Source organism: Helicoverpa zea, chromosome 8, assembly GCF_022581195.2.
Source record: "Helicoverpa zea isolate HzStark_Cry1AcR chromosome 8, ilHelZeax1.1, whole genome shotgun sequence".
NCBI classification, from domain to species: domain Eukaryota; kingdom Metazoa; phylum Arthropoda; class Insecta; order Lepidoptera; family Noctuidae; genus Helicoverpa; species Helicoverpa zea.
This window is the reverse complement of record NC_061459.1, coordinates 7,960,068-7,977,851: the sequence shown is the minus strand read 5'-3', so window position 1 is coordinate 7,977,851 and position 17,784 is coordinate 7,960,068. Positions and strand designations below refer to the sequence as shown.

The 17,784-nt window shown below is 36.7% G+C and overlaps 1 protein-coding gene across 5 annotated transcripts in view; it reads left to right on the top strand.

Moving 5' to 3' along the window:
• Nucleotides 1–14,656, top strand: part of LOC124632370 (eye-specific diacylglycerol kinase) — a 99,573-nt gene extending 84,917 nt beyond the window's left edge. For 4 of the 5 annotated variants that reach the window (XM_047167189.1, XM_047167188.1, XM_047167191.1 and 1 more), the window contains 6 exons: nucleotides 3,424–3,549; nucleotides 6,089–6,374; nucleotides 6,865–7,128; nucleotides 8,193–8,256; nucleotides 8,619–8,940; nucleotides 9,269–14,656. In XM_047167189.1, coding sequence (XP_047023145.1) covers nucleotides 3,424–3,549; nucleotides 6,089–6,374; nucleotides 6,865–7,128; nucleotides 8,193–8,256; nucleotides 8,619–8,940; nucleotides 9,269–9,318 — 1,112 coding nt within the window. In that variant the 3' untranslated portion in view covers nucleotides 9,319–14,656. Of the gene's footprint in view, nucleotides 1–3,423; nucleotides 3,550–6,088; nucleotides 6,375–6,864; nucleotides 7,133–8,192; nucleotides 8,257–8,618; nucleotides 8,941–9,268 lie in introns of those variants that run through there. The other variant, XM_047167190.1, reaches the window with a different exon arrangement.
• The last annotated feature ends 3,128 nt before the right edge of the window (nucleotides 14,657–17,784 follow it).

Here is a 17,784-nt window from a genome sequence, read left to right as displayed (position 1 = left end):
CGGCACGTCTCTGCACCACTGCAGACCTTTAAGTTGCCCCAGGCGAGATTTGCCTTCATCCACATTGACCTCATAGGACCTTTGCCGCTGTGTCAAGGTTTCCGGTATTGTCTCACCGCCGTCGATCGCTTTACGCGATGGCCTGAGGCAATACCCCTGGCAGACATCACTGCAGAAACCGTGGCAAAGGCCTTACTGGGTGGATGGATTGCCCGATTCGGCTGCCCATCGGATATCGTTACCGATAGAGGTAGGCAGTTCGAATCGGCCCTCTTTAAGTGCCTATCCGGCATTGCTGGCTTTCAGCATCGTAGGACCACTGCCTACCATCCAGCCTGCAACGGACTGGTGGAGCGGTTCCACCGTCAACTGAAGGCCGCAATCACCTGCCACGCAGGCAGCAGTTGGGTGGAATCTCTTCCACTTGTGCTGTTAGGAGTGCGCAGTGCCTTCAAGGAAGACGTACAGGCTTCCGCTGCCGAGTTAGTGTTCGGCCAGCCACTGCGCCTTCCAGGCGAGTTCTTCGACCCGCGGGTCGAGGAAACGGTCGACATGACCGATTACCTTTCTAGGCTTCGGAGTATTGTCCGGAGTTTGCAGCCAGCACCAGCAGTCAGACACAACAGCCGCTTCAAGACATTTGTCTTCAAGGAGCTGGCTACAGCCACGCACGTGTTCCTTAGGGACTGCACTGCTGGTGGTGGTCTGAAACCGGCATACTCTGGACCTCACAAGGTGCTCGAACGAGGTGACAAGGTGTTCAAACTACTGGTGAACGGTAAACAGGTCACAGTATCGATAGACCGCATCAAGCCGGCCTTCATACTGCGTGACCCTGACACCACAGCACACTCACCACACAACACTATCGCACATAACTCACCACAGTCACCACTCGACAATAACACTCATCACTACTCACCTGACGCGGATAACCGAGGCTTACCTTCGGCTGACGATGGCGTCATCAGAACGACGCGGTCAGGACGTCGCGTCCACTTCCCAGCTTATTATCGCCCTTGAAGGTCTCTGGGGGGGGGTGATGTGGTGACCTACCTCTTTCGCCACTTATTGGTACTGGCCGGCTGGTTTGGCAGCTACGTTCGTAAAAATGAAGACTTGTCAAACCAGTCGGCAGTCGGTTTTTTCTCTTTGGTAGGAAGAAAATGTATATTTTTATTGTCTCAATTTATCTTGTAAATATTATGTAAATATATCGATGTAAATACCAAACCCATTTATATTTCTTCCTACAACGGAATAAAACCGGATGACGTCATTCCGAACGCAGCGCTCGCGAACAATTTGGTTCGACCGCCGCACACATACGGAAATTTTCATTCTGAATCAAGGTAGCCCTGTTCCGAATGGACGTGTATCAGAGCATTCAGAGCCCGCCTGTGACTGGCTTTTTATATATGTTTTTATTTTTGTATTAAATATTATTAAAAAAAATCCTGTTTATTGAACAATTAACAAAAGTACACATATTTACATAAATAAACACCCAAAAATAATGAGTTTTTTTTTATTTCTCTCATATCTATGCCTTTATAATAATAATAATCAATTTTTATTCAGATAATACAATCCATTATTGTTAGTAAAGACATTTATGAAGTTCATCAAAGGATTTAATGGACTTTTTATAATACTTAATAAATAATTCTTCTGGGTATGCTCATAATTTAGCTGTTTTAACATAGAATTGACTTTCGGATAATCTTTGAGCATTCGACGGGTGTACCCAGTAACGTCGTTTCCTCTTTTTCTTGTTTAGCGCCAGTAAAAGTGCAACAGCAATCAATTCGTCATAGTCCATGATGTCGTGCCTTCAATATGGTTCCTCTTTACGTACTATATAGCCATGTAAATTCCGAATGAAAAAAACCGAATGTGTGCGCTAGTGACACGGAATCCCGAATCTGAATTCCTGATCAGGAAACCGTATCCGGAAACCGGATGTCTGCGGCCGGGCTAAAGCGAGTTAACGTAAAGGTAATGATTCCATTACAAATAATGGGATCATAAACGAACCCTTAAAATGTGTAATAACTTTACGCCTCCTTTCTGCATATTATTACGAGTAATATAATTAATGACTTAATGGGGTCGAACCATTACTTTTTAACTAGATAGGCATTTGATTGTAAAACCTTTTTATAATAATTGGCCTTAGTCAGTTCAATGAGAAAGAATTCGATATGAGTACAAAGTTGATGGATATTTCGACCGATTTTGGTTTACGAACTTTGACCAAAGGCTGGATTTTTCCACTCTCGTGATGACCGACTGTGCATACTCTATGAACGTTGTCGGTTCATACTTTTTACGAAATCTGATTGGAATTTTATTGCAATATCTTTGTTGCACAGCGTCACAAGCCGATGGCGACCTGCCTCATAAATCTTGATTAACGTTCGTAATTATGTCAGTTATGGCAGTACATAAAATATTGTCATACGTTCAACTTGAACTTTTAACGAGTTGGTAGAGGGCAACATTACTTTTATAATTAGATTTAGTGATGTTGTTATTAAATATTCTTCATATTAAATTATATTGCTACTATTCATAATAAACATTGAAAACATAACGATATTATGTTGGCAAAGTAGAAATAAATTGAAACAAAGAAAGGTAAGTAAAACTAGAGCTTGCAAAAATTCGGGCTTGTGCGCAATCTAAATTCAAAGTTATAAACCAAGAGAGGTATTTCTTGGTACATTAAATTGGTATCTTGTACTTTTATAGATGATGTCTTTTCAGCTGCGTGGATCCTACTTTTGTATTGACAAACAATTGAAAGTCGTACCAACGCTAATCGTAAACAGGAAAATACTCTTTACTAGCTAAAGCTCTTTGATCTCGAGAACTCGCCGTAAAAACACAATAAATAAACAACCACTGTAAGCAGTAGCTAATGTATAATGAAGTTCGTTTGATAGTCAAAGTTTTAATGTAAAACCTCTCTGTGACCTATTTAAACAATGAGTTGTTTAAACTATGTTGTAAATAATGATATCGATGAACAAGTCTAGACACACTACTTACTTTAAATTCACCTGCGTACCCTCATATTTACAAAGTCTGATGAACTCAACAGATATCGCTACATAGAAAACAAAAGCATTAACATAGAAAGTCAAATGAGACGTTATAATTGTATTACTTTAACATTTCATCAAAAATAATTTTTGCTCGCGTTCGAAATGCCAATAAATCTGATAGCCGATAAATTAATTTGTCCGGGGAACTGATGAATGGACGAGGGGAATATGGATTTCAGAGAGAATTATTGTGGAAGATATTTTGTTCAATTAAATATTTAACAAAGGCGCTCAACGTTAGGCTCGTTTAAAATTGTATGCTTGACTTGAATTGTGTTGACGTTGCCAGTAATTCTAATTTGTTTTGTTACAGCGGAACAAGTCGGTACTCTAGACGTGAACCCTGCTGCGGACTTGGAGCAAATGCGCGGCCTCATTCAGAACATGATCAAAGAATCTCAAGCATACTCGAACCTCACCGACTGGTGGTTTGTCGACTGTGAGTTTTTCTATTGCTTCTGTGTACAAGCACTTTCACATTTCTGTGCCGGGCATGTACAAGAAAACAACTTTTGTATTTATACCACCTTGACTTTCCTTATAGGCTTGTAAGTATAGTCTAGTATCTTATACCTACATACCTATGGACCTATGTGTCTTTTGATATTAGCCGATACAAAAATGCGAGGCTATTAAACGACTCTTCTAACAGGTAGTTAACCTGAATGCTTAGATTCCATACGTGCAACTTCAAAAGCGTTCCGTGGGGAAGTAATGCAAACATGACTTCTCGTGTCCACATTATTTCTAAAGTATGTCAAGTGTGGGTCATTTTCGTTAACTTCAGCGTCACAGTAGTATGTAAATAATACTGAATTTTACCTACCCTCCATACAAGCGTGAAGGGTATTTAATAAGTAGGAGCGTGATTGAATGTTGAGTATTCGGGCTTTTTATCCAAATACTCGTAAAAATCCACTTTTATGCGAACATATTCAACTCTTTAGCAACACATTCAATAAGTTTTACGTACCTCTCTTTTACGTGCTCTCAGCTTTTCAGCGGTCTGTTGACCAAATATTTGAAAAAGTAAATTCATTTTAATTTGATATATTTCGGAATTACTTGGCAGTCCTTTATTAGAGCAAGCCTTCTGCTTTACTAAGTATGACTTGGTAACAATTGTACTCTATACTTGTTTCTGTCATAGAAGGATTCTTCAAAAAATTATTTCGGAAATCACAATATATACAACGTTATTTTTTGTTTATGCGAAACCTGATACACCTATCTAGTATTTTTATGTAAAGAATCTATGTACGAAATTTCAAAACCGTATCATGAAAAATCACAAAGTTATAAGCTTGTTAAGTTACGGGACTGTCCGTAAAAATACATAATCACCACAAAACGCACATGCCGCGCAACGCGATAGCACTGTGCGCTCGCGCCCGCTATGAACTCGCCGTGACCGCCGTTGTGCGAGAATAAATACTTCAATACTTCAATACTTCAATACTTCAATACTTTATTGCACTCCATAAGTTTCGTGATGGTGTTACATAATTATGTTGTTTTGTTACATTATGGACCCCGTCGGGCACGGCAACGTAGAAGAGAGGAGGAAGCTAGTTTTATAAATGTTATTATTGTACTATTTTATTTTTATATTAGACGGAATGTATGAGTTAAAATTTTTATTGCTTATTTCATTCTGGTTGTACTTATTTAAGTAATTTAGTTAGAGTGATGCTTATTTTATATATTATTTATTGTTTTTATTATACCTAAAGAGAATAGATGTGTTTATTATATTATAGTACTTGTATAGTTTTATATTAGGGGTTTTGAAATTATTATTATTTTATATATACATATATATCCAAATATACTGTTTATTTATTTATTTTAAGTTTTTATCATTCATGTACTCGTTAATATTATAGTATGCTTTATTTATGAGTATTTGTTTTAACTTTTTAATAAATAATATATTACTAGTTACTTTTTTTAGGGTTTCTGGAATCTTATTATATATTTTTATTGACATGACATATGGACTATTCGAATGTAGGGTCATGTTTGAAGTAGGTAACATTAATCTGTTTCTATGTCTTAGAGATCTGTTTGTATGCTTGTCTCCACGTTTGGTAAAGAAAGTAAGGTTGTTTCTCACAAATTTACATATTTCTAAAATGTATATACATGGTAAGGTAAGTATTTGGTGTTTTTTGAAATAGGGTTGGCAACTGTCCATTTGGTCTATGTTAGTTAGGATACGGATTAGTTTCTTTTGAAGAGTGAAAAGGGAAGGTGTGTCTGTGCTATTACCCCACAATATTATTCCGTAGCTAAGCCATGCGTATGCGTAGGCATAATAAGTGGTTAAAGCTGTATGAAAGTCAGTGGTCTTTTTGATTTCCCGGAGAGCGTAGGCGAATCTAGATAATTTTGATCGAATGTTTTTTACGTGCGTCTTCCAGTTTAAGTTTGTATCTATAGTTACTCCTAATAATGTGAATTCTTTGACATTTTCTATTTTTGTACCATTAGTTGTGAAGTTTATTTCTAAGGGAGATTTTTGATATGGATAGAACGTGATTAATTTAGTTTTCTCATAGTTGATTTCGAGATAATGATCTTTCATCCATTCTGCAATTTTATCGAAGATGTTTTGAAGCCGCTCATTTAAACCGACCGTGTTGTCGCATGCAGTTAGCAGTGATATATCATCCGCGAATAGTACACATGGTTCTTTTGTAATCTTCGGGAGGTCGTTGATATAGATTAAAAAAAGTAGGCATCCAATGACACTGCCTTGAGGTATTGATGCGTTTATGATACCTATTTGTGGTGTCCAACATTCAAAGTTTTTTAGATAATTTTGGGAAAAAATATAACATGGTGTAAAAACTATTGGAATCGATTCAGTTACTGATTCTGAACAAACTATATTCAGGTTTCGCACAAACAAAAAATAACGTTGTATAGCTAATAATCAATACCTATTTTTGATTTTATATTTCCTTCACTACCAGCTGTAACAGCAGAGCGGTTCTTCCGCATCGACAAGGCTCAGGAAAACCTTCACTACCCCGCCGACATCGGTCACGACAACATCTACATACTGGACGCGGCGCCTCACACTCCCGACACGGAGTCCACGGCACACCCCGACACGACGGCGACCGGCTCGCTGGAGCGAACCGCGGCCTCTGTGTCTCTTGACACTACCACTGGCCTGTCGGTGTCGCTGGACATCTCGCAGAGTGTCGACACTCCTAGTGCTGCGGTCTCGCTTGATGTGCCTGAGTCACATCCCTGGTGAGTTAACATATATAAAAACCATATAGAAATGCCATTGGTATTTACTAGATTTCACCCAGGTATTGACCGTTAAACGAAGCTTCAGTTTCCCGCTCGGGCATTCAAAACCTACGTAAAATTTCACTAATAAAGTTGGGATAACACAGTACTTTAATAAAGTTCTGACAAATTAATTGGATTAAGCATCTTGTTTCATAGCTTCCTATTCAATATCTTATCTCAGCAAAGGCTAAAATTTCACAAAGTAAGACTTATTCAGCAAAATGTGAAATTCGTAAATTTGAAGAATGGAGCAAGAAGCTACTTATTTGATTTCGAACAAATCTGGATTATTTTACGCGTGAATTATGATCTCTGCCTTTACTGGTTCACTACCTTTTGGAAAGTAAGAAATCATTTTCGTTTCTCCATTTCCGATTTACGAGGATTTTAATACTGTTGAAAATCTTTGTTACGGTTTTGCTGATAATATTAAATTGGGCAACAGTGAATCGGGTCTTGGCAGTCCAGCGCGGTCATCAGAAGAGATGTTGTCACCGCAAACGCCACCTCCTAGCGCTGTGCCAACAACACCCACGACACCGGTTTCCATCAAGCCGCCATCACCAGCACCGGTGTTAGCACCTGTACCGATTCCGGCACCTCTTAGCCCGGGTTCGGCACCTGGCGAGCCATTATCACCACCACTATGTACCAGTCCGCTAACCAAGGACCACGAGCCCACCACAGACTCCATAGCGCGGTTCAAAACGTGAGTACGTTCTCTTTCATCAACTAACCATGTCGTTGTGTGTGCGATAGATTTAGATGCAATGAAGCGCTTTGATGCAGCAGAGCAGAATATTAGCAGTGATTATAGAAGCTACGCATGATTGGACGGCGCTGCTGATGGTATCTACCAAGGGATATTAGGGTTAATAATATTTGAGAAGGACGCTTTCCATAACCATAGTGCAATAATGGATCCAGATGAGACTGTAGCACCGTAATTATAACGAAGTATTTTGTAAGCAAAACAGCAAGTGTGCGTTTGAAAAATAGAAGCTGCACAATAATTTAACCAGTTTAGTCTTTAAAATGTCCGCTATAGATATAGATACTTACATGAACACTACCGTTAGGAGTTTCGCACAAGTACAAGCATTGTTGCACGATGCACACTGGTTTGTAACTGAAATCTGCACTCTATCTCTTCTTTCTTCTATTGCATGCAGCATACATGAGAAATTATTTGGACTTGAGCAAAAAGTGTTTGGCTATAGGTGAGGACTTTCTATGAATAGTACTAGCTATATTGTAGTTCTAGATCTTAGACTCTACTGATTTAGTCCTAATTTAATGCTAATTTCTGTTACTATAATTTTAATATTTCGATGATCCTTAATTCGAAAATTCCAATAAGAATGATATTGTTTTAATTCCTAAATTCCGTGTGTTGTGGTTTATGTGTCGTCAATCTCCTAAAAGCAAAATTCCACAAGAAACGTCCTTAACCCAAAAACTTTATATTTTAACAATGTATTAAAGCCTAAAAGTAACAAAACTGTAGTCTGCAAAGTTTACTACACTAACAATAATTTATGCAGATGCTAGCTAACAACTATACCTACTTGTAGACAAGCATTTAGTAAGTTTATTAACATAATAATACGAGGATCAACAAGAGCGTGAAAAGTTCGCGAGACGTAGGTATCTTGTTCCCTCAGCTTTATACGACTCAGTTAAGCCACAAAACCAACAAGACGTTTCATTTTATTTATCTTCTGAAGTTATTCAGTTTTTGCAGGAAAAAGTAAAACTTTAACATTGTTTCAGAAATTTATTGGAAAAAACATCTGACGCTCTGCTGAAAGCGGCTAAAGTTGGAGATCTGAGAATGGTGAGACATATAATTTTCGCAGTAATTTTAATTTCATGCGTTCTCCGCGATCACATTCCTAATTCAATTCTTGGCATTCGATTTGATCCTCCGCCTTCAATATGCCTGGGGGCTTACTTTTGGAATTAAGCAAATCGTTGGCTTTAATTTTGCTCATCATTTCGGCATATTAGGAAAGAAATAACTTTGTCAATAAATTAAAAAAAAAAACTTTATTCAAGTCTTTAGTCGTGATGCATTCCAGTAAGTAATTACTGCTTCGGGCCATAACCCTTACGGCGTACATAAAAACTGGCATAAACAAAAGCAAATCGAGCGTCCAGTTTTAGTATCGGCGGCAATAAAGTGTGTTATCGTTGAAGATGAAAGACTTGCACGCGGCGGGGTACTCGCTGCTGTCGATCGACGCGAGCGGCCAGACGGCGTTGCACGTGGCCGCGCGGTACGGGAACAAGGAGATCGTGAAGTACCTGGTGGCCTGTGCTCCGACTGCGATATTGAACATGAGGGACAACGAGCGCGGGCAGACGGCGCTGCACAAGGCGGCGGCGCACAAGCGGCGCGCGGTGTGCTGCATGCTGGTGGCGGGCGGCGCCTCGCTCACGCGCCGCGACCACGCCGGCCTCACGCCGCGCCATCTCGCGCTCAGGGCCGAGGACCACGACCTCGCCGCATATCTTGAAAGTCAGTATTAAATACATACCTTACACATCTGCTTAGACCATATTAAATTTGTTGCCGTATTTGATTGATGGTTAAAAAATCAATAAAACTTCAAGCTTTTTATCCAAAGTCACAATTAAAGTATACCCATAGAAGTCAACTTCATAAAACTCTCAGATATTGTTTTTGTTTCTCTTTAAAATTCATCCCACTTGTAAAATAAAACAAAGAATTGTTTCTGTAGATCCATCTCCGTTTCATTCATTTCATTTTCAGGGCAACAAGTACCTAGTTTACATCATTGTAACTTTTTTATATCCCAGTGAAAAACAAAAATCTCCCTTTTCAGGTCAGGAACATTTCCAATTAGTGTCGGAAGATTTAGAAACTGCCGTTTAAAACTGAAACAAGTTTACCGCGTCCTCAGCGGCAGGAATGTATCGTGGGAGCTACCAAACTCTAGTGATATAGTGATAATATGACTTGCGAATATTGTTTGAAACACCCAAGTGATATTCAGATCTGGTGTAGGATAAAAAAAAAACATTTCATTATTATAATAATTATATCGAAACAGTTAACATTAATAATACTTATATTTTCGTCATAAATAATAATATATTCAATTAATTTATTGAATTTAGTCGCTGTAAATGTTACAGATAAATATTTCAATTTATAGCCTACAAAACATTCTAATTATAATAAATTTACAATATTATGATATAGAGCTTTTAAAATTTAATTCATTAAGGTAATTCAAATTTGTTCAATATTATCTTTACTGTAACATTTATAGTTGTAGTCAAATATGAATTTAGAATAAACACTTATAAGGTGAATCTTTTCGCATTTTGTTTAAAAATCTCTTTTCTATTATAAGAAGTGAGTGTTTTCATGAACTATGAAACTGCTCTGAAGTAAAAGTGTGTGCCTTTCCCGTGTGTTGTATCAACAACAAGACAATGGAATGTATCCCGCACTCCTATATGAATACAAAATGAAAAACTCAAACCTGAAATGGTATACTGAACATGATAGCTTTCACAAATTGTGAATGCGGGGATTTGCTTGAGACTGAGTGTGATTAACATTTGCCGTCATGGAGACACTGATGCCGTACTCTCTATGCAGACTGTTTACTGCCAGCAAAACATATTCTGCCACTCAGAGCGAGCCGACATAAATAAATCCTTAAATTTTTATGTGAAGATATTAAAAAAAAAGCAAACCTCTCGCGTGAAATAAGCCTGACATATCTGAACACGTAAGCGTTGGCAAGCAGAAGATAATGCCAAAGGATACATTCACGATGTCGACCTTTTGTGTTCTGTCAAAAGAACCTTTCTAAGTACTTGTATATTTTAGAATAAATTTTACATCGCTTTACAGACGATTCGCCTTTCCAGATTTTCTTCTAAATTACTTCAATTATGAATCCATGGGACCTTAACTTACTCTTACTCTTCGGAATGGTAAGTCTTTGTGATAATGAGAAAACTTCCTATGCGATTTATTCATCTTATGAATGCCTCTGCGGACCCCAATGAGTACAGTTGTGATAGTACAATGTTCGTGTAATCTGTTGTGTTGCCAGTTATTTGTTTTACGTATTTTACATCAATGTGACTTAGTTGTTTTGATAAAGCTATACTGTTTACTCGATTAGGCCTAAATACTTAAATATTGTTATATATTATATTGTTTTTGATGCAATATTTCTTGTATAAGTGTTCTATATTCTTACTATAGTCTTCGGCAATAATAATTTAACGTCTAAGGCTAAATTTTATACTACTGAGTTGTACAGCGCTGATATGATCGGTGTTGTATTTATTATGATCTCAGTATTTGTATGTATCCGTATTACGGTGTAATGTTTATTTCTGTTCGTCATAGTAATGAGCGGTCATGTGTTTATTGTAATATAGTTTTACTGGATTGTTATCTCATACTACGTTAGAGTAAAGCTAAGTGCACTCACTTGTGGAATGTTGAGGCGGCGGTGACGCTCGTCGTCCGATTGTTATTTATTATCTCGTCTAACTATGTATCTCCTAAATGATTTGTGCGTTTGTACGAGTTTGAATCGCTAAGTGTTGTTTATGTCTATTACGCCAATACCTCTACTAGTAGATGTACCTAATAGTTTAGTGTTTATCGAATTTACTCGTACCTACTACTCGCTGAAAAGCGAACAATGAAAGACAAAGCTGTGAGAATTTTGGTCGTAATGTAAAAATGTAAGTTCATTTATGTCGTAAGTGACACGATATGCAACATTATACATAACACCGTTTTGTGAGTTTCTTAATTTGTGATTGTAGATAGACGTTTTTGATATTTAACATAATATTATGTAGAAACGAACTCGTCGTGTTGAAGAGATGACTTTCACCTTCGGGCTTGTTACTACCACGTTGCGAGTATCTCTGCTGCATCGTATCGGTAAGTGCTACCCACTACAGCGTCGACGCGTTATAACGAACGTCGAGTCGATGTCGCATTGGGTAGATTATAAATTATTCTGCGCGTGTTACGTCTTAATAATATGAATATTTAAAAGTGAGATATTATAATATTAGAGCCTATATTTGTGGCGCCAGTTTAATCTTTAAATCGTTAGTGATACTTTTCCTATGAGATATTATTATACTTAGTGTTGTACATACTGTAATGGAGGCCTTCATTCAAGTAGTATATCGTGTGACTCTTTACACGATTAGTAATTATATCTCATGACCAAGTTCTGTCTAAGAAAGGAAAATGAATATCACTAGGTTAAACATTTTAAGCTCTTGTTAAGTAAGACCTGCTTTTGGAACGAATATTTACTAGAAATATGCGGCAAACCCACTATATATACTTACCTGTGTTGCATTATTTACTGCCTTAACATGCCTTCTCCGTGGCGTCTGGGAATAAAGATTAACAATATACCGACTGATACGTTTAAAGGAATAGAAACATCCGCATACATATAGGTACTTAGTATTTTTAAAATAATAAAATCTCAATGCTCAGTTATGTAGAGATATGATCAATCAATTTATGATATCAAATTGTTATGACTGCGAAAGTAAACATCAAACGACTTTGGACGAGCATCACAAAAATTGCTGGTTTCAATGGAAACTTGTATCCATTTAAAAATGGTGCAACATAGATATTCGTTTGTTTTTCAGGACTGTTGTTTTGAGTGTTGTTGTCCGTTTGTAGCTTTATTTTTTACCACTATTTTCTTGTCCTGATATTTTTTACATCGTTCCTTTAAATGTCAGCCGGTATAATGTTACACCTGTATTCTACAATGTATAATGCTCGATAATATGCCACTTAGCGGCTTGCCTGCAGGCATCGGCGAATAGGAGTCTACGAACGTTAATCTATTAATTATGCGTAGGAAAACAACTCAAATACCGACGCATACACATACTATGGACACGTGAACAAACTCCTAGAGAGAACTCTCACTTCGGGATTCTTTAACAGGTTGTGTTGATACGAGTATACTAAGTCTGTTATAGATCTTTGTTATTATAGCCAATGTGTAAATTATTGTACGGTTAGTAAAATTCCAGTATTTAATTGATACTGCTGTTTGTTTTTTTCTTTAAGTTTGAACTATTTCCCTAAGCACATGCAGCATTCCATTCGAGGTCTAGATTCCTATGCCTTTTAATATGTTTTATATTTTCTTTCTCTTTCATTATATTGTCTTTTTTATATTGAGACGTTCTTCTACAAAACTCATGAAATGAATTATGATCTAAAAGTGTAGGCACTTATTATAAAATATTATAAATACATAATTTCATGAGAAGCTTCGTTTCGGGGTTCCGCTTCCAAATAAACAATAGATAATAGCTCAGTAATTAAGTTTGCGAGAATGGAAAGCATCAAGTTTTATTATTAACAATAAAAGCCACTGTGAAATATAATATTCTTCCTATTTATACCCATAATAACTCTTATTATCAAGAGCCGTTCTCTTTTTACTTTAACATTCTACGAAAGTTGGCTGCCTCGGTTACCCAACTCACCATTTTTTCTATACCAAGTGGAAAATATTTCTAAATTTTGTACCGTAAGTGGTCCCTGGACCTCACCCATGGTGACCCGCCTGGACATTACTTTGCTCCTTCATGCATCTTTAAGTGCCCGTTACAACGGAAAACCAATATAAGGTACGAAAACTTTGACCGCACGAACCTCCGTAGTATGTATTTAACAAGAGTTGGGTTTTTTGTCGGAAAAATAATTTTCGCTAAGTCGACGAAGCGGAACCCCTAAGCAAGTGATCAAACTCGCATTTTTAACTTTTTGAGCATAATATGTAAATGAGATATACGCTAAAGATATCATACGCAGTGCTGTGTCGATTGTTACGTTTTGTATTTAATGTTTTATTTTCACATTGATGTTTTTGATAGTACGAACCACTTAGCTCACTTTATATCCTGCCTGTACGTAAAACAAAGTAAGCAATAAGGTATACCAAGGTATAACAACAGCGAACCACCGAGCACACGTCACGTGGTCTATCCAAATGTTCCTTTACCGTGTGTACTTATTAAGGTAAAATGTATTTTAATCTAATAAAATTTATGGTAAATAATGTAAAAGACACAATCTTGTATAAATTGGCAGCTGCGACGTACGATGCGAGAGTGTATATGGCAATAGATCAATATGTATGTACTAACTATGAGGTTAATTAAATGATTAATAGCTAATGGTGTTTCCTGCTACTTCAACTCCCAAGTTTGCCGAGGCCCCACAAAATACAACTCTTGCGTACACATTAGATTGCTATGGTTATATAAACTGCTTTGCCGAAGTTACAATTCTAATTGTCCTGACATACAACTTAATGCTATAAATAATACTGTAATATTGAAGCTGATACGTTTTATATGATTAATTATTTGTACGTAATATTGTCCTCTTAGTGTTGTTATTAATAGGTAATATGATGAGACTAAAGCTTTCGGTATTTTTTTTCTTCAACAATATATCCAACTTTTGTGTTATTGTTTTTCACCTGTGAAATAAACCTTGTATGTTACGAGATTAGATATGTGTATAAGCTTTGTCGTACGATGTAAAGTGTCGAACAACAGGGCTCGTGAAGATTGTGGCGATAAGCTGCAGTTTCTGTGCGGCACGCGGCCGCCACGCCGCCGCCGGCTCCCTGCAAACACGTCGAGATTATGCATCGTGCGTCACTATGCTACTAACTTAAGACGTGCAACCACACAGCGCCCCCACATACAGAATATGCATTAGCTGTTAGTAAGAACTTTGCTCAACTACTTTTAATATACAAGCCAGTTTTTGTCTAAATCTTTTTCGTGTTCTCTACCTCATAGTAACTACATACATATAAAAGGTGTGCAATAAATAATAATTTATAAATCCATATACATTGTAAAATAAATTAGCCTTTTTCAAAATAGTTTACCAAGAAAAAGCATAATGATCTATTTAAGTAGGTACTTTTACGAAATGTGTGTAACAGCACTGTCTACTTATTCAATTACTCTGTAGTACCAAACTGGATATTATTATGTAAACTATTGAAAATTAAATGGTAATAAGTAAAACTAGAGTTTTGAGAGCACTAATTTCAATGTAAGTACATGATACTTATTTTTGCACTCAATAAAGTCACTATTTTAAATATAATTATTAAAATCAAGTACACTGAAAGAACAATAAATAAAGTGCGACCTAATTTGAGTTTCATTTTACCCGCTGCCCTTATGAATAAAAAGTAAGAACAGTACATGAACTTTACTATGATTTTATATTCTATTCATACCTTTTGGGAGTCGAGTTGAAAATTCAAGTTGTCTTCAGCCCATTCATTTGAAAAGTTATGTTAAGTTTAGAATAAAGAAAAGGGCCAGAAAGACTACAGAACCTACAATTATCAAGCACTTTAATCTTTATTCCAGAAGGGTACAGCCAACACTTCAAAAGAAGTACCTTGCATAATAAAACAAGGAAAATGTTACAAAAAACTCTGAAAAATATTTTTTTAAGATGTTCTTTTGCCTCAGTATAAGAAAATAAAAGGCAGATAGTATGATTACAAAGTAAAACTTGACGGGCTGCCTATAGAATTGATTTGGTGGTCGCTACGCCAGTGGCTACGTCGTAGCCACATCGCTACATCATAATATGCAAGATATTTTCTCTAAATTTAACATCAGAGCATCATATTTTTTTGCGAAACCTGATAATTTGTCTGGGTCAGGTTGACTGCCCTGCATTACCTGCAGATACAAGTCTACATCAGTAACCGATGAAATTCATTGGATACAATGATGTTCACTGGTACAAACTTGAATTAATCATTAGGAAACCGTAGTCTAATTTTGTTTTTCGATACTGTTATCGTTTATTTCTAAAGTCTAATTAAGTGATTAAATAGTTCGACTGATAACGTATTGTGATGTGGTGATTTCAGCAATAGCACATTGATTTTATAGAATTAGTCACATCTGGCTAACCTGCTATACATATGCTGTGGGAATGTATGCGTTAGCTCTAAACTCAAGTCGAGTCTGGTATTCACATAACAGAACGAAGGACGAGCGTCAAGTGACATTATTTGTATTGTAGTTAGGATAATTCCTTTGCCGAATAACGAGTAAGTACCTACCGTCTTTGAGGACCTTATACCGCATTTCAGATTAGCGTTCTAGAGGAGCATCTCTATCGCAAACTAAACCAGTTTCCCTAATCGAATCTAACCGATCCCGGGAATAGATCCCGCTTTATTCCGTAGAAGACATTCACGCAGTGGTTGAGTAATTACTTCCTCCATAAGGATGACAGATTCGATCTAGCAGAAACATTTAAGTATTCCAATTGCTAATTGTATCATTCATAAGTAAATAAAGAACTGGCCAAAGATTACCCAGTTCCTTGTTTAGGTTTCTACATCGACCTACGCTAAGCTGAAGGTATGATTTTCCTAATAAAATATTATACTTAAACATAATGACTGACAAATTAGAAAGCTCTTGTGATTGCCCTCGAAGTCTTAAATTTTTGTTTAGATTTACTTAATCAGGGCTTTACTTTTTATGGTAACAATATGAAAGGTGAAAAAAGAGGTCAGGATTAAGTCGCTTGCACGTAAGCAATGAAAGAGATTACTTTATCTCTTCGCGCTTAAAATGTACATTCTGCACGTCTCACTGTATTTCAACATGCAAATGCATTCAACAAGCTTAGGTAATCTAAAACCCTTTGGGACAAGGCTGAAAGCCTTTCCCTTGCTTTACTTCTCAGCGACTATTCAGAGTTAAAACCTTCTTATTGTGTAGGTACTCAACGATATATTTATAATACAAGCAAAGAGAACTCCAACTTTGCATGCCAACAAAGTTGTATCAGTTTGGGATTTAAGCAACTTAGCGAGCGCCCATTAGGTCGTTAGACGCTGAATATGTATATAAGTTTGTTATTTCTTAGTTTAGTTATTTTATATACGTAACGCTCTCAGCTTAGTTCAATGGAACCTGACTTATGCGATACACAGCGCCTTTACGACTCGCGTTCCAAGATGTTCTGTAAATCAGCTTATATTTCAACGCAGATATTTGCTTATAAGAAATAAGTTTACGAATTTCTTTGATATCCACAATCGTATCGGAATATACATATATTTCTTTAGAAAGCTTTGTATTTTGACACAATTTTCTAAAATCCTCTTTGCTCTATTGTGACAACAATATCACGCACTATATTCGACTTTATTGCGTTTTTACTTCCACGAGTTTATGGGCTGGTTATTAGATAAGGTTCCGAATATCTTACGTCGAATAAAACGCACGTGGAGTTCTCCACCGTCGTATATTCCTCTATCTACTGTCATTTAATATTACCCTCTCAACTCGTAAAAATGTTGTATGGTGCTTCCTGCTTTTGTCGGTCCAATATACAAAACTTAATTCGCTGACATCACATTGTGCAATGTAAATCATCCTGGTAATCTAAAAAAATCACAAAATATAAAAGAAGACAAGTAATTTCTGGCGAAATATAAATCGCTACGCTCGTACAAAATGACAGGTCAATGACGTCACGCGTGACCCCAACTGTATTTTCGTAACACACATTCGTGGCACCCTGGTAACGTTTTAATTTATGCCCCAAAATTGCTTCTATTCCAAGTAAGGAAAGCGGGAATATTAACTTAGCTTTAGTTGTTAGGTATTTCAAATATTTGCTTGACTATTTCAGCATCCAGAGCGTCAATATTTGGAGATAGCCTAGACAATAAACAAATAAACAATTTAACGTCATAAATTACAATCAAATAACTTCTCAAAAAATCCCACAGTGATCTATTTGTCTGTCGCTGTTAAAAAGCAATCGTCGAGGGACATAAAAATTTCAAAGAGCGATTAGCGCAACGGCGACGTCTAACTAAAAGGCTACCCATTTCAGACCCACAACCTTTCTGAGACAAGAAACCTTTTCCGACTCGCTTAAAAATGTATGACTTTGAACTCTTATACTAAAGCCTAAAAAAGGAGTTTTGGGTGGAAAATCAATGACTATTTAGATTACTGAGTTCGGAATGCAATGGTCGTGTTGTTCACTTTTGTTATATAAGTCTTTGGATTACATTTGACCGAACCTTATGCAGTGATTTTGGTTCTAGGATAATAAATAGCAAGGTTTAAGAACTAGAGAGATTTTACAAAAGGTTTAAGATTGATATAATTTGAAGCCATGTTTTGTGATAGGTACTACCTAAGACACTAGATACTTTAAAAAATGTTTCAATCAAGTATAAAGATAGAAATGCCACAAACTGCGAGTGTGCATAAATAAAAAAAATCC